The sequence below is a fragment of the Cherax quadricarinatus genome, chromosome 1, assembly GCF_038502225.1.
Source record: "Cherax quadricarinatus isolate ZL_2023a chromosome 1, ASM3850222v1, whole genome shotgun sequence".
NCBI lineage: Eukaryota > Metazoa > Arthropoda > Malacostraca > Decapoda > Parastacidae > Cherax > Cherax quadricarinatus.
Genome location: NC_091292.1, coordinates 70,263,747 through 70,286,131, shown reverse-complemented (window position 1 = coordinate 70,286,131; position 22,385 = coordinate 70,263,747). Strand labels below are relative to the sequence as shown.

Genomic DNA, 22,385 nt, shown 5'->3' with positions numbered 1-22,385 from the left:
TAAACGTGACACAGTGTTCATTACTGTTGTTATAAACGTGACACAGTGTTCATTACTGTTGTTATAAACGTGACACAATGTTCATTACTGTTGTTATAAACGTGACACAGTGTTCATTACTGTTGTTATAAACGTGACACAGTGTTCATTACTGTTGTTATAAACGTGACACAGTGTTCATTACTGTTGTTATAAACGTGACACAGTGTTCATTACTGTTGTTATAAACGTGACACAGTGTTCATTACTGTTGTTATAAACGTGACACAGTGTTCATTACTGTTGTTATAAACGTGACACAGTGTTCATTACTGTTGTTATAAACGTGACACAGTGTTCATTACTGTTGTTATAAACGTGACACAGTGTTCATTACTGTTGTTACTGTAAGTTAACTGTTTCTTAGAAACGGGTGAGTTGGTGACACAATTGTCTCGTAGGAACTTTATTAATTGCAATTTTAACGGAAAAATCGAAGAATATTTTAAATTTATTAATCATATATGGGTCCGCTGACCTGACCATTAATTATACATTATTGTCGTAAGTGTATATTAATTTAATATATCAATGGTTTTTCTAGGTCGAAAATTATATAATCTGTATTCTAAACATATAATTTTATTTATTATTGTAGAACTCAGAAGCGTGAGAAGAGGATATACAATTTATGAAAAAAAAAAATCCTATCGGGAGGATAAAATTAAATTGGGAAAATCATGTAATCTTTTTCTTAATATTCTGGTACAAGTGACGGGACTAGAAATAAAATTAATGAATCTAATTCATGAAACACTGATGTAATATCTATCTTACCAAGCGAGGTTATGATCTGCTGAAGATAACAAAGATAATGGCCTTTAGTGTGTGTGTGTGTTTGTAATTATTATTCTCTTAAACAAATCAGTATATTGATGGCTCTGCTAATGCCATTGTTGTTGGGTGGTTGGTTAATTAATGAGGTTTAAGAGGCACGTAAGTTCCTCCGTCTTCTAATAACATGTTCATTTTTCCGCTATAATCAACCTTGTCAATAATTACTATCGCATTTGTTTTGTCTGTTTCGTAAGGTGAAGTCTAGGATCTTTTTTTAATTCAAGCACAGACGATAGTATTTAACAGGATAGATAATAGTGGAAAGATGAACATGCTATTAGAAGACGGGGAACTTACGTGCCCTTTAAGTCAGTCGACTACACCGTGGTCGTTGAGTCTCCACAATAACCTTTTCACCACTAGACATGAATACTTCATTCCCTATCTTAGGGATTAAAGTAAACTCGCAGCATATGTACGCTGAGAGAAAGACACCTCTCAGGATATAGTATATCCTGTGTTATTGTTGTCAGAGTGATGGCACTTATATAGAAACTGGAGAACGTAACAACAAATGGACTTCCACCCTTCCAACTGAACTACTTGCCACACTCCTTACATTATTATAAGTTAATGTATCTAAGTTTACATTAAAATTGTCAGTAATTCTCTACCATACATAAATGATCTTCGAGTGTCAGTTGTCACAAGATCTTATCAGAAGCCAGGCACAAGTACGATAAAATTGTAGACAGTGGAGTAGAGATGTGAGTTCCATCTCATACTGGTTCTCAAAAGCATGATAGAAGTAATGAAGTGGTAAAGGTAATCTATTTCCATAAGAAAGTAGATCACAAGTCTGTCCTGTTCACTGGTAGTTTGAGGTCAATAACACGAAAACAACTTCAACTAAACTTTACCGATTGGAGACTAAGGTAGTCAGAATTCAGTCAGCCAATTTATCATCATTCTATCATGCAGGAGGAGCCACATTTCTATGGTGCATCCAACAATGTCAGCGGACTCTTGGATGTCACTATTGCTCAGCTTCGGCTGGGCTACAAGTATCTCTTTGTCCAATCAACTCTCTTCACACCCTGCGTCAGTATGTGATGCAGGGTGTGACAATCACTCTCAAATGTTCAAAAAATGTTTAAGTGTTTAATTAATCTACAGTGGCATATTACCAACTATTCTGGAAAAAAACCTGCTTTGCCTATTGTATATGACTCATTACCACTTAAACTTGTAATAATTCAACCATACCTTACTGAAATACAAGGTGTTATAATTCATAATTACACATGTTATATAATATTTTTGTGACTGAATTCATGTCTGGCTTAACAACTCATTACCACTGTTATCAGATCGTAAACTAGTATGAAGTTCATTACTAATTTAACTTGCTTAGCTATCAAAACACTGGAGCCCAGTTCCTGGACCCATTACGTGTCTGTAATATTTTGACTACCGCCCACAGGATGTGTATTGGCTACATAATAACACTTTTGTATTTAACTAAACTATTTACAGATACAGGAGTAGAGCTATGCTTAAGGTGTCTCGTCTTCAAAAATATGTGTAAGAAGAGAGGGGAAGGCAGCACTAGTTGCAGTGTTTAAGGCCTCATGTAGTTGAGAGCTTGAAGTATGGTAACCTCACGAGGGTAGTTGAGGTACCTCCATGAGCCCAGGGTGGGTATCTGGCCAGCGTCAGTGCAGGAGTGGCAGCAGTGGAAGGATACGAACTGCAGCTGACACTTCTTGAAGCGCACAGCGGCAGCGCATACGCTCAGGTTGGGTGAACTGCCTCTGAACACACTGTCCTCACACGCTACCAGCGGTCCTGGGAGATACAGTAACTGGTTAAAATCATAGTCAGATTATTCATGCTCACAACCACAAGTACCCGAGTCAAACTCTGGACTACATAGTATAAATGGGCAAGTTTCTTGGACAAGCTTGAGTTTTTCGACTAGTGGGCAAGATCCAGGAGGAAGGACCTAAAAATGCCAAACTGTTTAGTTTTCTCGGGTTATTCAGAGTTATTAACCCTCTCTTCTTGAAAGTCAACATGTTCGTGTTTAGATCAAATCAGGGAGTGCGTTTAGTGTCTGTTTACGACAGTCGGACTCAGATTCAGGCCTCCATCACTACGCTGAACGACACAAGGATTTATCGATTTACATAGACCATAATAAATGTAATCGAGTTCAGATAAAAAGAAATTATTAAAAAAAAAAAACTAGAGAAAGTGTTAAGGTTCATGATGGAATTCAAAATTATATTTACATTCTCTTACTTAGCTTAAGACTCCTTTGTTAGCACAAATACTGTTGGCACCAACATTGTTGGCACCAGTATTGTTGGCATCAATATTGTTGGCACCAATATTGTTGGCATCAATATTGTTTGCACCAATATTGTTGGCACCAATATTATTGGCACCAATATTGTTGGCACCAATATTGTTAACATCAATATTGTTGGCACCAATATTGTTGGCATCAATATTGTTGGCACCAATATTGTTGGCATCATTATCGTTGGCACCAATATTGTTGGCACCAGTATTGTTAGGTAAGACACATATGCAACAGTTAGACATCTTTATTCCGAAACGTTTCGCCTACACAGTAGGCTTCTTCAGTCGAATACAGAAAGTAGGCAGGAGCAGTAGAGATGTGAAGACGATGTAATCAGTCCATCACCCTTAAAGTCGTAGAATTTGAGGTTGTCAGTCCCTCGGCCTGGAGAAGTTCAGTTCCATAGTCAGGAACTATCTGAAGATCAAGCGACAGTGCGGAGGCTTAAATACTGTCGGAAGGAGAGGTGCAGGGTAGTAGTAGTAGTAGTAGTAGTAGTGAGAGGCAACTGAGAGGTCATGTCCCTCTCAGATCCAACCCTTCTCACTTGAAAAGCTTGTCCAAGGTGTTTTCTGTACCAAGATGCCACGTGTTGCAGTGTCTGACAAGATGAACATCAAAATGGTATACAATACCGACAGGTTGTTAGGTAAGACACATATGCAACAGTTAGACATCTTTATTCCGAAACGTTTCGCCTACACAGTAGGCTTCTTCAGTCGAATACAGAAAGTAGGCAGGAGCAGTAGAGATGTGAAGACGATGTAATCAGTCCATCACCCTTGAAGTCGTAGAATTTGAGGTTGTCAGTCCCTCGGCCTGGAGAAGTTCAGTTCCATAGTCAGGAACTATCTGAAGATCAAGCGACAGTGCGGAGGCTTAAATACTGTCGGAAGGAGAGGTGCAGGGTAGTAGTAGTAGTAGTAGTAGTAGTGAGAGGCAACTGAGAGGTCATGTCCCTCTCAGATCCAACCCTTCTCACTTGAAAAGCTTGTCCAAGGTGTTTTCTGTACCAAGATGCCACGTGTTGCAGTGTCTGACAAGATGAACATCAAAATGGTATACAATACCGACAGGTTGTTAGGTAAGACACATATGCAACAGTTAGACATCTTTATTCCGAAACGTTTCGCCTACACAGTAGGCTTCTTCAGTCGAATACAGAAAGTAGGCAGGAGCAGTAGATTGAACATTAAAATGGTATAAAATACCGACAGGTTGTTAGGTAAGACACATATGCAACAGTTAGGTATCTTTATTATGAAACGTTTCGCCTACACAGTAGGCTTCTTCAGTCAAGTACAGAAAAGTTGATAGAAGCAGAAGATACTTGAAGACGATGTAATCAGTCCATCACCCTTAAAGTTTTGAGGTGGTCAGTCCCTCAGTCTGAAGAGGAGCATTGTTCCATAGTATGAAACAATATGGAGATGAAGTGACAGGATGGAGCTTTTATAGCGCCAAGAGGTGAGACGTAGACCACCAGGAGAGGTAAGAACTCAGATGTTGAGAGATCAGGTCCCTCTCAAATCCAGCCTCTCTCACTAGTGGAAGTTGTCGAAGTTGATTGCAGGTCTGTACCAAGATACCCTTGTGTTGCAGTGTCTGACAGATTGAACTACCGACAGGTTGTTAGGTAAGACACCTAACTGTTGCATATGTGTCTTACCTAACAACCTGTCGGTATTTTATACCATTTTAATGTTCAATCTGTCAGACACTGCAACACAAGGGTATCTTGGTACAGACCTGCAATCAACTTCGACAACTTCCACTAGTGAGAGAGGCTGGATTTGAGAGGGACCTGATCTCTCAACATCTGAGTTCTTACCTCTCCTAGTGGCCTACGTCTCACCTCTTGGCGCTATAAAAGCTCCATCCTGTCACTTCATCTCCATATTGTTTCATACTATGGAACAATGCTCCTCTTCAGACTGAGGGACTGACCACCTCAAAACTTTAAGGGTGATGGACTGATTACATCGTCTTCAAGTATCTTCTGCTTCTATCAACTTTTCTGTACTTGACTGAAGAAGCCTACTGTGTAGGCGAAACGTTTCATAATAAAGATACCTAACTGTTGCATATGTGTCTTACCTAACAGGAGCAGTAGAGATGTGAAGACGATGTAATCAGTCCATCACCCTTAAAGTCGTAGAATTTGAGGTTGTCAGTCCCTCGGCCTGGAGAAGTTCAGTTCCATAGTCAGGAACTATCTGAAGATCAAGCGACAGTGCGGAGGCTTAAATACTGTCGGAAGGAGAGGTGCAGGGTAGTAGTAGTAGTAGTAGTAGTAGTGAGAGGCAACTGAGAGGTCATGTCCCTCTCAGATCCAACCCTTCTCACTTGAAAAGCTTGTCCAAGGTGTTTTCTGTACCAAGATGCCACGTGTTGCAGTGTCTGACAAGATGAACATCAAAATGGTATACAATACCGACAGGTTGTTAGGTAAGACACATATGCAACAGTTAGACATCTTTATTCCGAAACGTTTCGCCTACACAGTAGGCTTCTTCAGTCGAATACAGAAAGTAGGCAGGAGCAGTAGAGATATGAAGACGATGTAATCAGTCCATCACCCTTAAAGTCGTAGAATTTGAGGTTGTCAGTCCCTCGGCCTGGAGAAGTTCAGTTCCATAGTCAGGAACTATCTGAAGATCAAGCGACAGTGCGGAGGCTTAAATACTGTCGGAAGGAGAGGTGCAGGGTAGTAGTAGTAGTAGTAGTAGTAGTGAGAGGCAACTGAGAGGTCATGTCCCTCTCAGATCCAACCCTGCACCTCTCCTTCCGACAGTATTTAAGCCTCCGCACTGTCGCTTGATCTTCAGATAGTTCCTGACTATGGAACTGAACTTCTCCAGGCCGAGGGACTGACAACCTCAAATTCTACGACTTTAAGGGTGATGGACTGATTACATCGTCTTCACATCTCTACTGCTCCTGCCTACTTTCTGTATTCGACTGAAGAAGCCTACTGTGTAGGCGAAACGTTTCGGAATAAAGATGTCTAACTGTTGCATATGTGTCTTACCTAACAACCTGTCGGTATTGTATACCATTTTGATGTTCATCTTGTCAGACACTGCAACACGTGGCATCTTGGTACAGAAAACACCTTGGACAAGCTTTTCAAGTGAGAAGGGTTGGATCTGAGAGGGACATGACCTCTCAGTTGCCTCTCACTACTACTACTACTACTACTACTACCCTGCACCTCTCCTTCCGACAGTATTTAAGCCTCCGCACTGTCGCTTGATCTTCAGATAGTTCCTGACTATGGAACTGAACTTCTCCAGGCCGAGGGACTGACAACCTCAAATTCTACGACTTTAAGGGTGATGGACTGATTACATCGTCTTCACATCTCTACTGCTCCTGCCTACTTTCTGTATTCGACTGAAGAAGCCTACTGTGTAGGCGAAACGTTTCGGAATAAAGATGTCTAACTGTTGCATATGTGTCTTACCTAACAACCTGTCGGTATTGTATACCATTTTGATGTTCATCTTGTCAGACACTGCAACACGTGGCATCTTGGTACAGAAAACACCTTGGACAAGCTTTTCAAGTGAGAAGGGTTGGATCTGAGAGGGACATGACCTCTCAGTTGCCTCTCACTACTACTACTACTACTACTACTACCCTGCACCTCTCCTTCCGACAGTATTTAAGCCTCCGCACTGTCGCTTGATCTTCAGATAGTTCCTGACTATGGAACTGAACTTCTCCAGGCCGAGGGACTGACAACCTCAAATTCTACGACTTTAAGGGTGATGGACTGATTACATCGTCTTCACATCTCTACTGCTCCTGCCTACTTTCTGTATTCGACTGAAGAAGCCTACTGTGTAGGCGAAACGTTTCGGAATAAAGATGTCTAACTGTTGCATATGTGTCTTACCTAACAACCTGTCGGTATTGTATACCATTTTGAGGCACCAGTATTGTTGGCACCAATATTGTTGGCACCAATATTGTTAACATCAATATTGTTGGCACCAATATTATTGGCATCAATATTGCTGGCACCAATATTGTTGGCATTAATATCGTTGGCACCAATATTGTTAACATCAATATTGTTGGCACCAATATTGCTGGCATCAATATTGTTGGCATCAATATTGTTGACTTTTGAGCGGAAACTAGAAAATGCATCTTCTGGTCGGATTTAAACTTTTAGTGCTGTCGTGTTTTCATTTTAACATCAAATTAGTTCTGTGAAATAACTGACGAATATCTCGTTTTATCTGAAGTAAGTCAGAGTACTTGACTTTATTTGGTTCTCCTGGGTAATGTGTCTGTGACATGTGTGGTAATGTGTCTGTAACATGTGTGGTAATGTGTCTGTAACATGTGTGGTAATGTGTCTGTAACATGTGTGGTAATGTGTCTGTAACATGTGTGGTAATGTGTCTGTAACATGTGTGGTAATGTGTCTGTAACATGTGTGGTAATGTGGCTGTGACATGTGTGGTAATGTGTCTGTAACATGTGTGGTAATGTGTCTGTAACATGTGTGGTAATGTGTCTGTAACATGTGTGGTAATGTGTCTGTAACATATGTGGTAATGTGTCTGTAACATGTGTGGTAATGTGTCTGTAACATGTGTGGTAATGTGGCTGTAACATGTGTGGTAATGTGTCTGTAACATGTGTGGTAATGTGTCTGTAACATGTGTGGTAATGTGTCTGTAACATGTGTGGTAATGTGTCTGTAACATGTGTGGTAATGTGTCTGTAACATGTGTGGTAATGTGTCTGTAACATGTGTGGTAATGTGTCTGTAACATGTGTGGTAATGTGTCTGTAACATGTGTGGTAATGTGTCTGTAACATGTGTGGTAATGTGGCTGTGACATGTGTGGTAATGTGTCTGTAACATGTGTGGTAATGTGTCTGTAACATGTGTGGTAATGTGTCTGTAACATGTGTGGTAATGTGTCTGTAACACGTGTAGTAATGTGTCTTTAACACGTATTTTAATGTGTCTCTACCATGTGTGTTCATAAGACCATTACTAAATAATTGTATGATATAGAGCAGTCTTACATAAAACTTAACTTCCATAAGAGCTGGTCACTCTGACCCCGAGAAAGTATATAATAAGTCTGGCTTGTGAAGCATCCTATTTTTTTTTTTTTTGGGGGGGGGGGAATAAAAAAAAATTAAGTGCTACATTTCATACAATAATTTCCGAGTGTCTCATTCGATTAATTTCAACCCTTTCAAGCTGATATATTAACTTCAACCCTTCCAAGCTGATATATTAATTTCTGAGTGACTTCAAGCTTAATATTCTTGAATATTTTAGGATAATGGTTTTTTCTGTCTGAATTCGGTCTGGCCTGTAGAATTTCATAATATTCTGTTTTTATTGAAGAAATTAGGATATTAGTTCCCCAGTGATGACTTGTAAATCCTTCTTCTGATTCCCTCTATCATCAACATTTTATTTAATTGCATTACAAATTTGTGCCGCACTCTACACCGTCTCTTGCACTGCTGTACTGTGACTGAGGTTATGGTACTGGGACTGAGGTTATGGTACTGGGACTGAGGTTATGGTACTGGGACTGAGGTTATGGTACTGGGACTGAGGTTATGGTACTGGGACTGAGGTTATGGTACTGGGACTGAGGTTATGGTACTGGGACTGAGGTTATGGTACTGGGACTGAGGTTATGGTACTGGGACTGAGGTTATGGTACTGTGACTGAGGTTATGGTACTGTGACTGAGGTTATGGTACTGTGACTGAGGTTATGGTACTGTGACAGAGGTTATGGTACTGTGACTGAGGTTATGGTACTGGGACTGAGGTTATGGTACTGGGACTGAGGTTATGGTACTGGGACTGAGGATATGGTACTGGGACTGAGGTTATTGTACTGGGACTGAGGTTATGGTACTGTGACTGAGGTTATGGTACTGGGACTGAGGTTATGCTACTGGGACTGAGGTTAAGGTACTGGGACTGAGGTTATGGTACTGGGACTGAGGTTAAGGTACTGGGAATGAGGTTATGGTACTGGGACTGAGGTTATGGTACAGGGACTGAGGTTATGGTACTGGGACTGAGGTTATGGTACTGGGACTGAGGTTAAGGTACTGGGACTGAGGTTATGGTACTGGGACTGAGGTTATGGTACTGGGACTGAGGTTATGATAATGGGACTGAGGTTAAGGTACTGGGACTGAGGATATGGTACTGGGACTGAGGTTATGGTACTGGTACTGAGGTTATGGTACTGGGACTGAGGTTAAGGTACTGGGACTGAGGTTATGGTACTGGGACTGAGGTTATGGTACTGGGACTGAGGTTATGGTACTGGGACTGAGGATATGGTACTGGGACTGAGGTTATGGTACTGGGACTGAGGTTAAGGTACTGGGACTGAGGTTATGGTACTGGGACTGAGGTTATGGTACTGTGACTGAGGTTATGGTACTGGGACTGAGGTTATGGTACTGGGACTGAGGTTAAGGTACTGGGACTGAGGTTATGGTACTGGGACTGAGGTTATGGTACTGTGACTGAGGTTATGGTACTGGGACTGAGGTTATGGTACTGTGACTGAGGTTATGGTATTGTGACTGAGGTTATGGTACTGGGAATGAGGTTATGGTACTGTGACTGAGGATATGGTACTGTAACTGAGGTTATGGTACTGTGACTGAGGTTATGGTACTGGAACTGAGGTTATGGTACTGGGACTGGGGTTATGGTACTGGGACTGAGGTTATGGTACTGCGACTGAGGTTATGGTACTGGGACTGGGGTTATGGTACTGGGACTGAGGTTATGGTAATGGGACTGAGGTTATTGTACTGGGACTGAGGTTATGGTACTGGGACTGAGGTTATGGTACTGGGACTGAGGTTATGGTGCTAGGACTGAGGTTATGGTACTGGGACTGAGGTTATGGAACTGGGACTGAGGTTATGGTACTGGTACTGAGGTTATGGTACTGGGACTGAGGTTATGGTACTGGGACTGAGGTTATGGTACTGGGACTGAGGTTATGGTACTGGGACTGAGGTTAAGGTACTGGGACTGGGGTTATGGTACTGGGACTGAGATTATTGTACTGGGACTGAGGTTATGGTACTGGGACTGGGGTTATGGTACTGGAACTGAGGATATGGTACTGGGACTGAGGTTATGGTACTGTGACTGAGGTTATGGTACTGGGACTGAGGTTATGGTACTGGGACTGAGGTTATGGTACTGGGACTGAGGTTAAGGTACTGGGACCGGGGTTATGGTACTGGGACTGAGGTTATTGCACTGGGACTGAGGTTATGGTACTGGGACTGGGGTTATGGTACTGGGACTGAGGTTATGGTACTGGGACTGAGGTTATGGTACTGGGACTGGGGTCATGGTACTGGGACTGAGGTTATGGCACTGGGACTGGGGTTATAGTACTGGGACTGAGGTTATGGTACTGGGACTGAGGTTATGGTACTGTGACTGAGGTTATAGTACTGTGACTGAGGTTATGGTACTGGGACTGAAGTTATGGTACTGTGACTGAGGTTATGGCACTGGGAATGAGGTTATGGTACTGTGACTGAGGTTACGGTACAGTGACTGAAGTTATGGTACTGTGACTGAGGTTATGGTACTGGGACTGGGGTTATGGTACTGGGACTGAGGTTATGGTACTGGGACTGAGGTTATGGTATTGCGACTGAGGTTAGGGTACTGTGACTGAGGTTATGGCACTGGGACTGAGGTTATGGTACTGTGACTGAGGTTATGGTACTGGGACTGAGGTTATGGTACTGTGACTGAGGTTATGGTACTGTGACTGAGGTTATGGTACTGGGACTGAAATTATGGTACTGTGACTGAGGTTATGGTACTGGGAATAAGGTTATGGTACTGTGACTGAGGATATGGTACTGTGACTGAGGTTATGGTACTGTGACTGAGGTTATGGTACAGGAACTGAGGTTATGGCACTGGGACTGGGGTTATGGTACTGGGACTGAGGTTATGGTACTGCGACTGAGGTTATGGTACTGGGACTGGGGTTATGGTACTGGGGCTGAGATTATGGTACTGGGACTGAAGTTATTGTACTGGGACTGAGGTTATGGTACTGGGACTGGGGCTATGGTACTGGGACTGAGGTTATTGTACTGGGACTGAGGTTATGGTACTGGGACTGAGGTTATGGTACTGGGACTGAAGTTATTGTACTGGGACTGAGGTTATGGTACTGGGATTGAGGTTATAGTACTGGGACAGAGGTTATGGTACTGGGACTGAAGTTATGGTACTGGGATTGAGGTTACGGTACTGGGACTGAGGTTATGGTACTGGGACTGGGGTTATGGTACTGGAACTGCGGTTATGCTACTGGGACTGAGGTTATAGTACTGGGACTGAGGTTATGGTACTGGGACTGGGGTTATGGCACTGGGACTGGGGTTATGGCACTGGAACTGGGGTTATGGCACTGGGACTGGGGTTATGGTACTGGAACTCAGGTTATGGTACCGGGACTGGTGTTATGGTACTGAGACTGGGGTTATGGTACTGGAACTGAGGTTATGGTACTGGGACTAGGGTTATGGTACTGGGACTGGAGTTATGGTACTGGGACTGGGGTTATGGTACTGGGACTGGGGTTATGGCACTGGGACTTGGGTTATGGTATTGGGACTGGGGTTATGGCACTGGGACTGGGGTTATGGTACTGGAACTAAGGTTATGGTACTGGGACTGGGGTTATGGTACTGGGACTGAGGTTATGGTCCTGGAACTGAGGTTATGGTACTGGGACAGGGGTCATGGTACTGGAACTGAGGTTATGGTACTGAGACTGGGGTTATTGTACTGGGATAGGGGTTATGACACTGGAACTGAGGTTAAGGTACTGGTACTGGGGTTATTGTAATGGGACTGGGGTTATGGTACTGGGACCGGGGTTATGGCACTGGGACTGAGGTTATGGCACTAGGACTGGGGTTATGACACGGGGACTGAGGTTATGGCACTGGGACTGGGGTTATGGTACTGGAACGGAGGTTATGGCACTGGGACGGGTTATGGTACTGGGATTGGAGTTATAGTACTGGAACTGGGGTTATCGTATTGGAACTGGGGTTATAGCACTGGGACTGAGGTTATGGTACTGGGACTGGGGTTAAGGTACTGGGACTGAGGTTATGGTACTGGGACTGAGGTTATGGTACTGTGACTGAGGTTATGGTACTGGGACTGAGGTTATGGTACTGGGACTGAGGTTAAGGTACTGGGACTGAGGTTATGGTACTGGGACTGAGGTTATGGTACTGTGACTGAGGTTATGGTACTGGGACTGAGGTTATGGTACTGGGACTGAGGTTAAGGTACTGGGACTGAGGTTATGGTACTGGGACTGAGGTTATGGTACTGTGACTGAGGTTATGGTACTGTGACTGAGGTTATGGTACAGGGACTGAGGTTATGGTACTGGGACTGAGGTTATGGTACTGTGACTGAGGTTATGGTACTGGGACTGAGGTTATGGTACTGGGACTGAGGTTAAGGTACTGGGACTGAGGTTATAGTACTGGGACTGAGGTTATGGTACTGTGACTGAGGTTATGGTACTGGGATTGAGGTTATGGTACTGTGACTGAGGTTATGGTACTGTCACTGAGGTTATGGTACTGGGACTGAAATTATGGTACTGTGACTGAGGTTATGGTTCTGGGAATGAGGTTATGGTACTGTGACTGAGGATATGGTACTGTGACTGAGGTTATGGTACTGTGACTGAGGTTATGGTACTGGAACTGAGGTTATAGTACTGGGACTGGGGTTATGGTACTGGGACTGAGGTTATGGTACTGCGACTGAGGTTATGGTACTGGGACTGTGGTTATGGTACTAGGACTGAGGTTATGGTACTGGGACTGAGGTTATTGTACTGGGACTGAGGTTATGGTACTGGGACTGAGGTTATGGTACTGGGACTGAGGTTATGGTACTGGGACTGAGGTTATGGTACTGGGACTGAGGTTATGGTACTGGGACTGAGGTTATTTTACTGGGACTGAGGTTATGGTACTGGGACTGAGGTTATGGTACTGGGACTGAGGTTATGGTACAGGGACTGAGGTTAAGGTACTGGGACTGGGGTTATGGTACTGGGACTGAGGTTATTGTACTGGGACTGAGGTTATGGTACTGGGACTGAGGTTATGGTACTCGTACTGAGGTTATGGTAGTGGGACTGAGGTTATGGTACTGTGACTGAGGTTATGGTACTGGGACTGAGGTTATGGTACTGGGACTGAGGTTATGGTACTGGGACTGAGGTTAAGGTACTGGGACTGGGGTTATGGTACTTGGACTGAGGTTATTGTACTGGGACTGAGGTTATGGTACTGGGACTGGGGTTATGGTACTGGGACTGAGGTTATGGTACTGTGACTGAGGTTATGGTACTGGGACTGGGGTTATGGTACTGGGACTGAGGTTATGGCATTGGGACTGGGGCTGTGGTACTGGGACTGAGGTTATGGTACTGGGACTGAGGTTATGGTACTGTGACTGAGGTTATAGTACTGTGACTGAGGTTATGGTACTGGGACTGAAGTTATGGTACTGTGACTGAGGTTATGGCACTGGGAATGAGGTTATGGTACTGTGACTGAGGTTACGGTACAGTGACTGAAGTTATGGTACTGTGACTGAGGTTATGGTACTGGGACTGAGGTTATGGTACTGGGACTGGGGTTATGGTACTGGGACTGAGGTTATGGTACTGGGACTGAGGTTATGGTACTGTGACTGAGGTTAGGGTACTGTGACTGAGGTTATGGCACTGGGACTGAGGTTGTGGTACTGTGACTGAGGTTATGGTACTGGGACTGAGGTTATGGTACTGTGACTGAGATTATGGTACTGTGACTGAGGTTATGGTACTGGGACTGAAATTATGGTACTGTGACTGAGGTTATGGTACTGGGAATGAGGTTATGGTACTGTGACTGAGGATATGGTACTGTAACTGAGGTTATGGTACTGTGACTGAGGTTTTGGTACTGGAACTGAGGTTATGGCACTGGGACTGGGGTTATGGTACTGGGACTGAGGTTATGGTACTGCGACTGAGGTTATGGGACTGGGACTGGGGTTATGGTACTGGGGCTGAGGTTATGGCACTGGGACTGAGGTTATTGTACTGGGGCTGAGGTTATGGTACTGGGACTGAGGCTATGGTACTGGGACTGAGGTTATTGTACTGGGACTAAGGTTATGGTACTGGGACTGAGGTTATGGTACTGGGACTGAGGTTATTGTACTGGGACTGAGGTTATGGTACTGGGATTGAGGTTATAGTACTGGGACTGAGGTTATGATACTGGGACTGAAGTTGTGGTACTGGGACTGAGGTTATGGTACTGGGACTGAGGTTATGGTACTGGGACTGGGGTTATGGTACTGGAACTGCGGTTATGGTACTGGGACTAGGGTTATGGCACTGGTACTGGGGTTATGGCACTGGAACTGGGGTTATGGCACTGGGACTGGGGTTATGGTACTGGAACTCAGGTTATGGTACCGGGACTGGGGTTATGGTACTGAGACTGGGGTTATGGTACTGGAACTGAGGTTATGGTACTGGGACTAGGGTTATGGTACTGGGACTGGAGCTATGGTACTGGGACTGGGGTTATGGTACTGGGACTGGGGTTATGGCACTGGGACTTGGGTTATGGTACTGGGACTGGGGTTATGGCACTGGGACTGGGGTTATGGTACTGGAACTAAGGGTATGGTACTGGGACTCGGGTTATGGTACTGGGACTGAGGTTATGGTACTGGAACTGAGGTTATGGTACTGGGACTGGGGTTATGGTACTGGAACTGAGGTTATGGTACTGGGACTGGGGTTATTGTACTGGGATTGGGCTTATGACACTGGAACTGAGGTTAAGGTACTGGTACTGGGGTTATTGTAATGGGACTGGGGTTATGGTACTGGGACCGGGGTTATGGCACTGGGACTGAGGTTATGGCACTAGGACTGGGGTTATGACACTGGGACTGAGGCTATGGCACTGGGACTGGGGTTATGGTACTGGAACTGAGGTTATGGCACTGGGACTGGGGTTATGGTACTGGGACTGGAGTTATAATACTGGAACTGGGGTTATCGTATTGGAACTGGGGTTATAGCACTGGGACATGGGTTATGGAACTGAGACTGGAGTTATGGTACTGGGACTGGGGCCATGGTACTGGAACTGGGGTTATTGTACTGGGACTGAGGTTATGGTACTGGGACTGGGGTTATGGTACTGGGACTGAGGATATGGTACCGGGACTAGGGTTATGGTACTGGGACTGGGGTTATGGTACTGGGACTGGGGTTATCGTACTGGGACTGGGGTTATGGTACTGGGACTGGGGTTATGGTACTGGGACTGAGGATATGGTACCGGGACTGGGGTTATGGTACTGGGACTGGAGTTATGGTACTGGGACTGGAGTAATGGTACTGGATCTGGGGTTATTGTACTGGGACTGGAGTTATGGTACTGGAACTGAGGTTATTGTACTGGGACTGGAGTTATGGTACTGGGACTTGGGATATTGTATTGGGTCTGAAGTTATCGTACTGGGACTGGGGTTATTGTACTGGGACTGGAGTTATGGTACTGTGACTGGGGTTACGGTGCTGGGACTGGGGTTATGGTACTGGGACTGGGGCCATGGTACTGGGACTGGGGTTATTGTTCTGGGACTGGGGATATGGTACTGGGACTGGGGTTATGGCACTGGGACTGAGGATATGGCACTGGGACTAGGGTTATGGTACTGGGACTGGGGTTATGGTACTGGGACTGGGGTTATGGTACTGGGACTGGGGTTATGGTACTGGGACTGGGGTTATGGTACTGGGACTGGAGTTATGGTACTGGGACTGGGGTTATTGTACTGGGACTGGAGTTATGGTACTGGGACTTGGGTTATTGTACTGGGACTGGAGTTATGGTACTGGGACTGGGGTTATTGTACTAGGACTGAAGTTATGGTACTGTGACTGGGGTTATGGTACTGGGACTGGGGATATTGTACTGGGACTGGAGGTATGGTACTGGAACTGGAGTTATTGTACTGGGACTGGGATTATTGTACTGGGACTGGGGTTATTGTACTGGGAAAGGGGTTATTGTACTGTGACTGGGGTTATGGTACTGGGACTGGAGTTAGGGTACTGGGACTGGGGTTATGGCACTGGGACTGGAGTTATGGTACTGGAACTGGGGTTATGGCACTTTCACTGGAGTTATGGTACTGGGACTGGGGTTATGTTACTGGGACTGGGGTTAAGGTACTGGAACTGGGGTTATGGTACTGGAACTGGGGTTATGGTACTTGGACTAAAGTTATGGTACTGGGACTCGGGTTATGGTACTGGGACTGGGGTTATGGCACTGGGACTGGGGTTATGGTACTGGAACTGGAGTTATAGCACTGGGACTAGGGTTATGGAACTAGGACTAGTGTTATGGTACTGGGACTGGGGTTATGGTACTGGGACTGGGGTTATCTTACTGGGACTGGGGTTATTGTACTGGGACTGGGGGTATGGTGCTGGGACTGGAATTATGGTACTGGGACAGGAGTTATGGTACTAGGTCTGGGGTTATTGTACTGGGATTCGAGTTATGGTACTGGGACTGGGGTTATGGTACTGGGACTGGGGTTATGGCACTGGGACTGAGGTTATGGCACTAGGACTGGGGTTATGGCACTGGGACTGAGGTTATGGCACTGGGACTGGGGTTATGGTACTGGAACTGAGGTTATGGCACTGGAACTGGGGTTATTGTGCTGGGACTGGAGTTATAGGACTGGGACTGAGGTTATGGTATTGGAACTGGGGTTATAGCACTGGGACTGGGGTTATAGAACTGGGACTGGAGTTATGGTACTAAGACTGGGGTTACGGTGCTGGGACTGGGGTTTTGGTACTGGGACTGGGGCCATGGTACTGGAACTGGGGTTATTGTACTGGGACTGGGGTTATGGTACTGGGACTGGAGTTATGGTACTGGGACTGGAGTTATGGCACTGGGTCTGGGGTTATTGTACTGGGACTGGAGTTATGGTACTGGGACTGGGGTTATTGTACTGGGACTGGAGTTATGGTACTGGGACTTGGGTTATTGTACTGGGACTGGAGTTATGGTACTGGGACTGGAGTTATGGTACTGGGACTGGAGTTATGGCACTGGGTCTGGGGTTATTGTACTAAGACTGGGGTTACGGTGCTGGGACTGGGGTTATGGTACTGGGACTGGGGCCATGGTACTGGAACTGGGGTTATTGTACTGGGACTGGGGTTATGGTACTGGGACTGGGGTTATGGTACTGTGACTGAGGATATGGTACTGGAACTAGGGTTATGGTACTGGGACTGGGGTTATGGTACTGGGACTGAGGATATGGTTCCGGGACTAGGGTTATGGTACTGGGACTGGGGTTATGGTACTGGGACTGGGGTTATCGTACTGGGACTGGGGTTATGGTACTGGGACTGGGGTTATGGTACTGGGACTGAGGATATGGTACCGGGACTAGGGTTATGGTACTGGGACTGGGGTTATGGTACTGGGACTGGGGTTCTCGTACTGGGACTGGGGTTATGGTACTGGGACTGGGGTTATGGTACTGGGACTGGAGTTATGGTACTGGGACTGGAGTTATGGTACTGGATCTGGGGTTATTGTACTGGGACTGGAGTTATGGTACTGGAACTGAGGTTATTGTACTGGGACTGGAGTTATGGTACTGGGACTTGGGTTATTGTATTGGGTCTGAAGTTATCGTACTGGGACTGGGGTTATTGTACTGGGACTGGAGTTATGGTACTGTGACTGGGGTTATGGTACTGGGACTGGGGTTACGGTGCTGGGACTGGGGTTATGGTACTGGGACTGGGGCCATGGTACTGGGACTGGGGTTATTGTTCTGGGACTGGGGATATGGTACTGGGACTGGGGTTATGGCACTGGGACTGAGGATATGGCACTGGGACTAGGGTTATGGTACTGGGACTGGGGTTATGGTACTGGGACTGGGGTTATGGTACTGGGACTGGGGTTATGGTACTGGGACTGGGGTTATAGTACTGGGACTGGAGTTATGGTACTGGGACTGGGGTTATTGTACTGGGACTGGAGTTATGGTACTGGGACTTGGGTTATTGTACTGGGACTGGAGTTATGGTACTGGGACTGGGGTTATTGTACTAGGACTGAAGTTATGGTACTGTGACTGGGGTTATGGTACTGGGACTGGGGATATTGTACTGGGACTGGAGGTATGGTACTGGAACTGGAGTTATTGTACTGGGACTGGGATTATTGTACTGGGACTGGGGTTATTGTACTGGGAAAGGGGTTATTGTACTGTGACTGGGGTTATGGTACTGGGACTGGAGTTAGGGTACTGGGACTGGGGTTATGGCACTGGGACTGGAGTTATAGTACTGGAACTGGGGTTATGGCACTTTCACTGGAGTTATGGTACTGGGACTGGGGTTATGTTACTGGGACTGGGGTTAAGGTACTGGAACTGGGGTTATGGTACTGGAACTGGGGTTATGGTACTTGGACTAAAGTTATGGTACTGGGACTCGGGTTATGGTACTGGGACTGGGGTTATGGCACTGGGACTGGGGTTATGGTACTGGAACTGGAGTTATAGCACTGGGACTAGGGTTATGGAACTAGGACTAGTGTTATGGTACTGGGACTGGGGTTATGGTACTGGGACTGGGGTTATCTTACTGGGACTGGGGTTATTGTACTGGGACTGGGGGTATGGTGCTGGGACTGGAGTTATGGTACTGGGACAGGAGTTATGGTACTGGGTCTGGGGTTATTGTACTGGGATTCGAGTTATGGTACTGGGACTGGGTTTATGGTACTGGGACTGGGGTTGTGGCGCTGGGACTGAGGTTATGGCACTAGGACTGGGGTTATGGCACTGGGACTGAGGTTATGGCACTGGGACTGGGGTTATGGTACTGGAACTGAGGTTATGGCACTGGAACTGGGGTTATTGTGCTGGGACTGGAGTTATAGCACTGGGACTGAGGTTATGGTACTGGGACTGGAGTTATGGTACTAAGACTGGGGTTACGGTGCTGAGACTGGGGTTATGGTACTGGCACTGGGGCCATGGTACTGGGACTGGGGTTATTGTACTGGGTCTGGGGTTATGGTACTGGGACTGAGGATATGGCACTGGGACTAGGGTTATGGTACTGGGACTGGGGTTATGGTACTGGGACTGGGGTTATGGTACTGGGACTGGGGTTATGGTACTGGGACTGGGGTTATGGTACTGGGACTGGACTTATGGTACTGGGACTGGAGTTATGGCACTGGGTCTGGGGTTATTGTACTGGGACTGGAGTTATGGTACTGGAACTGGGGTTATTGTTCTGGGACTGGAGTTATGGTACTGGGACTTGGGTTATTGTACTGGGACTGGAGTTATGGTACTGGGACTTGGGTTATTGTACTAGGATTGTAGTTATGGTACTGTGACTGGGGTTATGGTACTGGGACTGGGGATATTGTACTGGGACTGGAGGTATGGTACTGGAACTGGAGTTATTGTACTGGGACTGGGATTATTGTACTGGGACTGGGGTTATTGTACTTGGAATGGGGTTATTGTACTGTGACTGGGGTTATAGTACTGGGACTGGAGTTAGGGTACTGGGACTGGGGTTATGGCACTGGGACTGGAGTTATGGTACTGGAACTGGGGTTTTGGCACTTTTACTGGAGTTATGGTACTGGGACTGGGGTTATGTTACTGGGACTGGGGTTAAGGTACTGGAACTGGGGTTATGGTACTGGAACTGGGGTTATGGTACTGGGACTAAAGTTATGGTACTGGGACTCGGGTTATGGTAATGGAACTGGAGTTATAGCCCTGGGACTAGGGTTATGGAACTAGGACTAGTGTTATGGTACTGGGACGGGTTATGGTATTGGGACAGGGATTATGGTACTGGGACTGGGGTTATTGTACTGGGACTGGGGTTATGGTGCTGGGACTGGAGTTATGGTACTGGGACAGGAGTTATGGTACTAGGTCTGGGGTTATTGTACTGGGATTCGAGTTATGGTGCTGGGACTAGGGTTATGGTACTGGGACTGGGGTTATGGCACTGGGACTGAGGTTATGGCACTAGGACTGGGGTTATGGCACTGGGACTGAGGTTATGGCACTGAGACTGGGGTTATGGTACTGGAACTGAGGTTATGGCACTGGAACTGGGGTTATTGTACTGGGACTGGAGTTATAGCACTGGGACTGGGGTTATAGAACTGGGACTGGAGTTATGGTACTAAGACTGGGGTTACGGTGCTGGGACTGGGGTTATGGTACTGGGACTGGGACCATGGTACTTGAACTGGGGTTATTGTACTGGGACTGGGGTTATGGTACTGGGACTGGGGTTATGGTACTGTGACTGAGGATATGGTACTGGAACTAGGGTTATGGTACTGGGACTGGGGTTATGGTACTGGGACTGGGGTTATGGTACTTTGACTTTGGTTATGATACTGGGACTGGGGTTATGGTACTGGGACTGGAGTTATGGTACTGGGACTGGAGTTATGGTACTGGGTCTGGGGTTATTGTACTGGGACTGGAGTTATGGTACTGGGACTGGAGTTATGGTACTGGGACTGGAGTTATGGTACTGGGACTGGGGTTATGGTACTGGGGCTGGGGTAATGGCACTGGGACTGAGGTTATGGCACTAGGACTGGGGTTATGGCACTGGGACTGAGGTTATGGCACTGGGACTGGGGTTATGGTACTGGAACTGAGGTTATGGCACTGGGACTGGGGTTATGGTACTGGGACTGGAGTTATAGCACTGGGACTGGGGTTATGGTATTAGATCTGGGGTTATAGCACTGGGACTAGGGTTATGGAACTGGGACTGGAGTTATGGTACTGGGACTGGGGTTACGGTGCTGGGACTGGGGTTATGGTACTGGCACTTGGGCCATGGTACTGGGACTGGGGTTATTGTACTGGGACTGGGGTTATGGTACTGGGACTGGGGTTATGGTACTGGGACTGAGGATATGGTACTGGGACTAGGGTTATGGTACTGGGACTGGGGTTATGGTACTGGATCTTGTTATTGTACTGGGACTGGGGTTATGGTACTGGGACTGGGGTTATGGTACTGGGACTGGAGTTATGGTACTGGGACTGGAGTTATGGTACTTGGTCTGGGGTTATTGTACTGGGACTGGAGTTATGGTACTGGGACTGGGGTTATTGTACTATGACTGGAGTTATGGTACTGTGACTGGGGTTATGGTACTGGGACTGGGGTTATTGTACAGGGACTGGAGGTATGGTACTGGAACTGGAGTTATGGTACTGGGACTGGGATTATTGAACTGGGACTGGGGTTATTGTACTGGGAATGGGGTTATTGTACTGTGACTGGGGTTATGGTACTGGGACTGGAGTTATGGTACTGGGACTGGGGTTATGGCACTGGGACTGGAGTTATGGTACTGGAACTGGGGTTATGGCACTTTTACTGGAGTTATGGTACTGGGACTGGGGTTATGTTACTGGGACTGGGGTTATGGTACTGGAACTGTAGTTATGGTACTGGAACTGGGGTTATGGTACTGAGACTGGAGTTATGGTACTGGGACTCGGGTTATGGTACTGGGACTGGGATTATGGCACTGGGACAGGGGTTATGGTACTGGAACTGGAGTTATGGTACTGGGACTAGGGTTATGGTACTAGGACTAGAGTTATGGTACTGGGACTGGAGTTATGGTACTGGGACTGGGGTTATGGTACTGGGACTGGGGTTATTGTACTGGGACTGGGGTTATGGTACTGGGACTGGAGTTATGGTACTGGGACTGTAGTTATGGTAGTGGGTCTGGGGTTAATGTACTGGGACTGGAGTTATGGTACTGGGACTGGGGGTATTGTACTGGGACTGGAGTTATGGTACTGGGACTGGCGTTATTGTGCTGGGACTGGAGTTATGGTACTGGGACTGGGGTTATGGTACTGGGACTGGGGTTATTGTACTGGGACTGGAGGTATGGTACTGGAACTGTAGTTATGGTACTGGGACTGGGATTATTGTATTGGGACTGAGGTTATT

At 46.2% G+C, this 22,385-nt stretch overlaps 1 protein-coding gene across 1 annotated transcript in view; it reads right to left on the bottom strand.

The window, feature by feature from the left end:
• Positions 1-1,718: 1,718 nt before the first annotated feature.
• LOC128688597 (uncharacterized) overlaps positions 1,719-22,385 on the bottom strand; it is a 33,444-nt gene continuing 12,777 nt past the window's right edge. Inside the window, exon 2 of the mRNA XM_053776492.2 lies at positions 1,719-2,664. Within this exon, the coding sequence (XP_053632467.1) occupies positions 2,438-2,664 (227 nt within the window). The 3' untranslated portion in view covers positions 1,719-2,437. The remainder of the gene's footprint in view (positions 2,665-22,385) is intronic.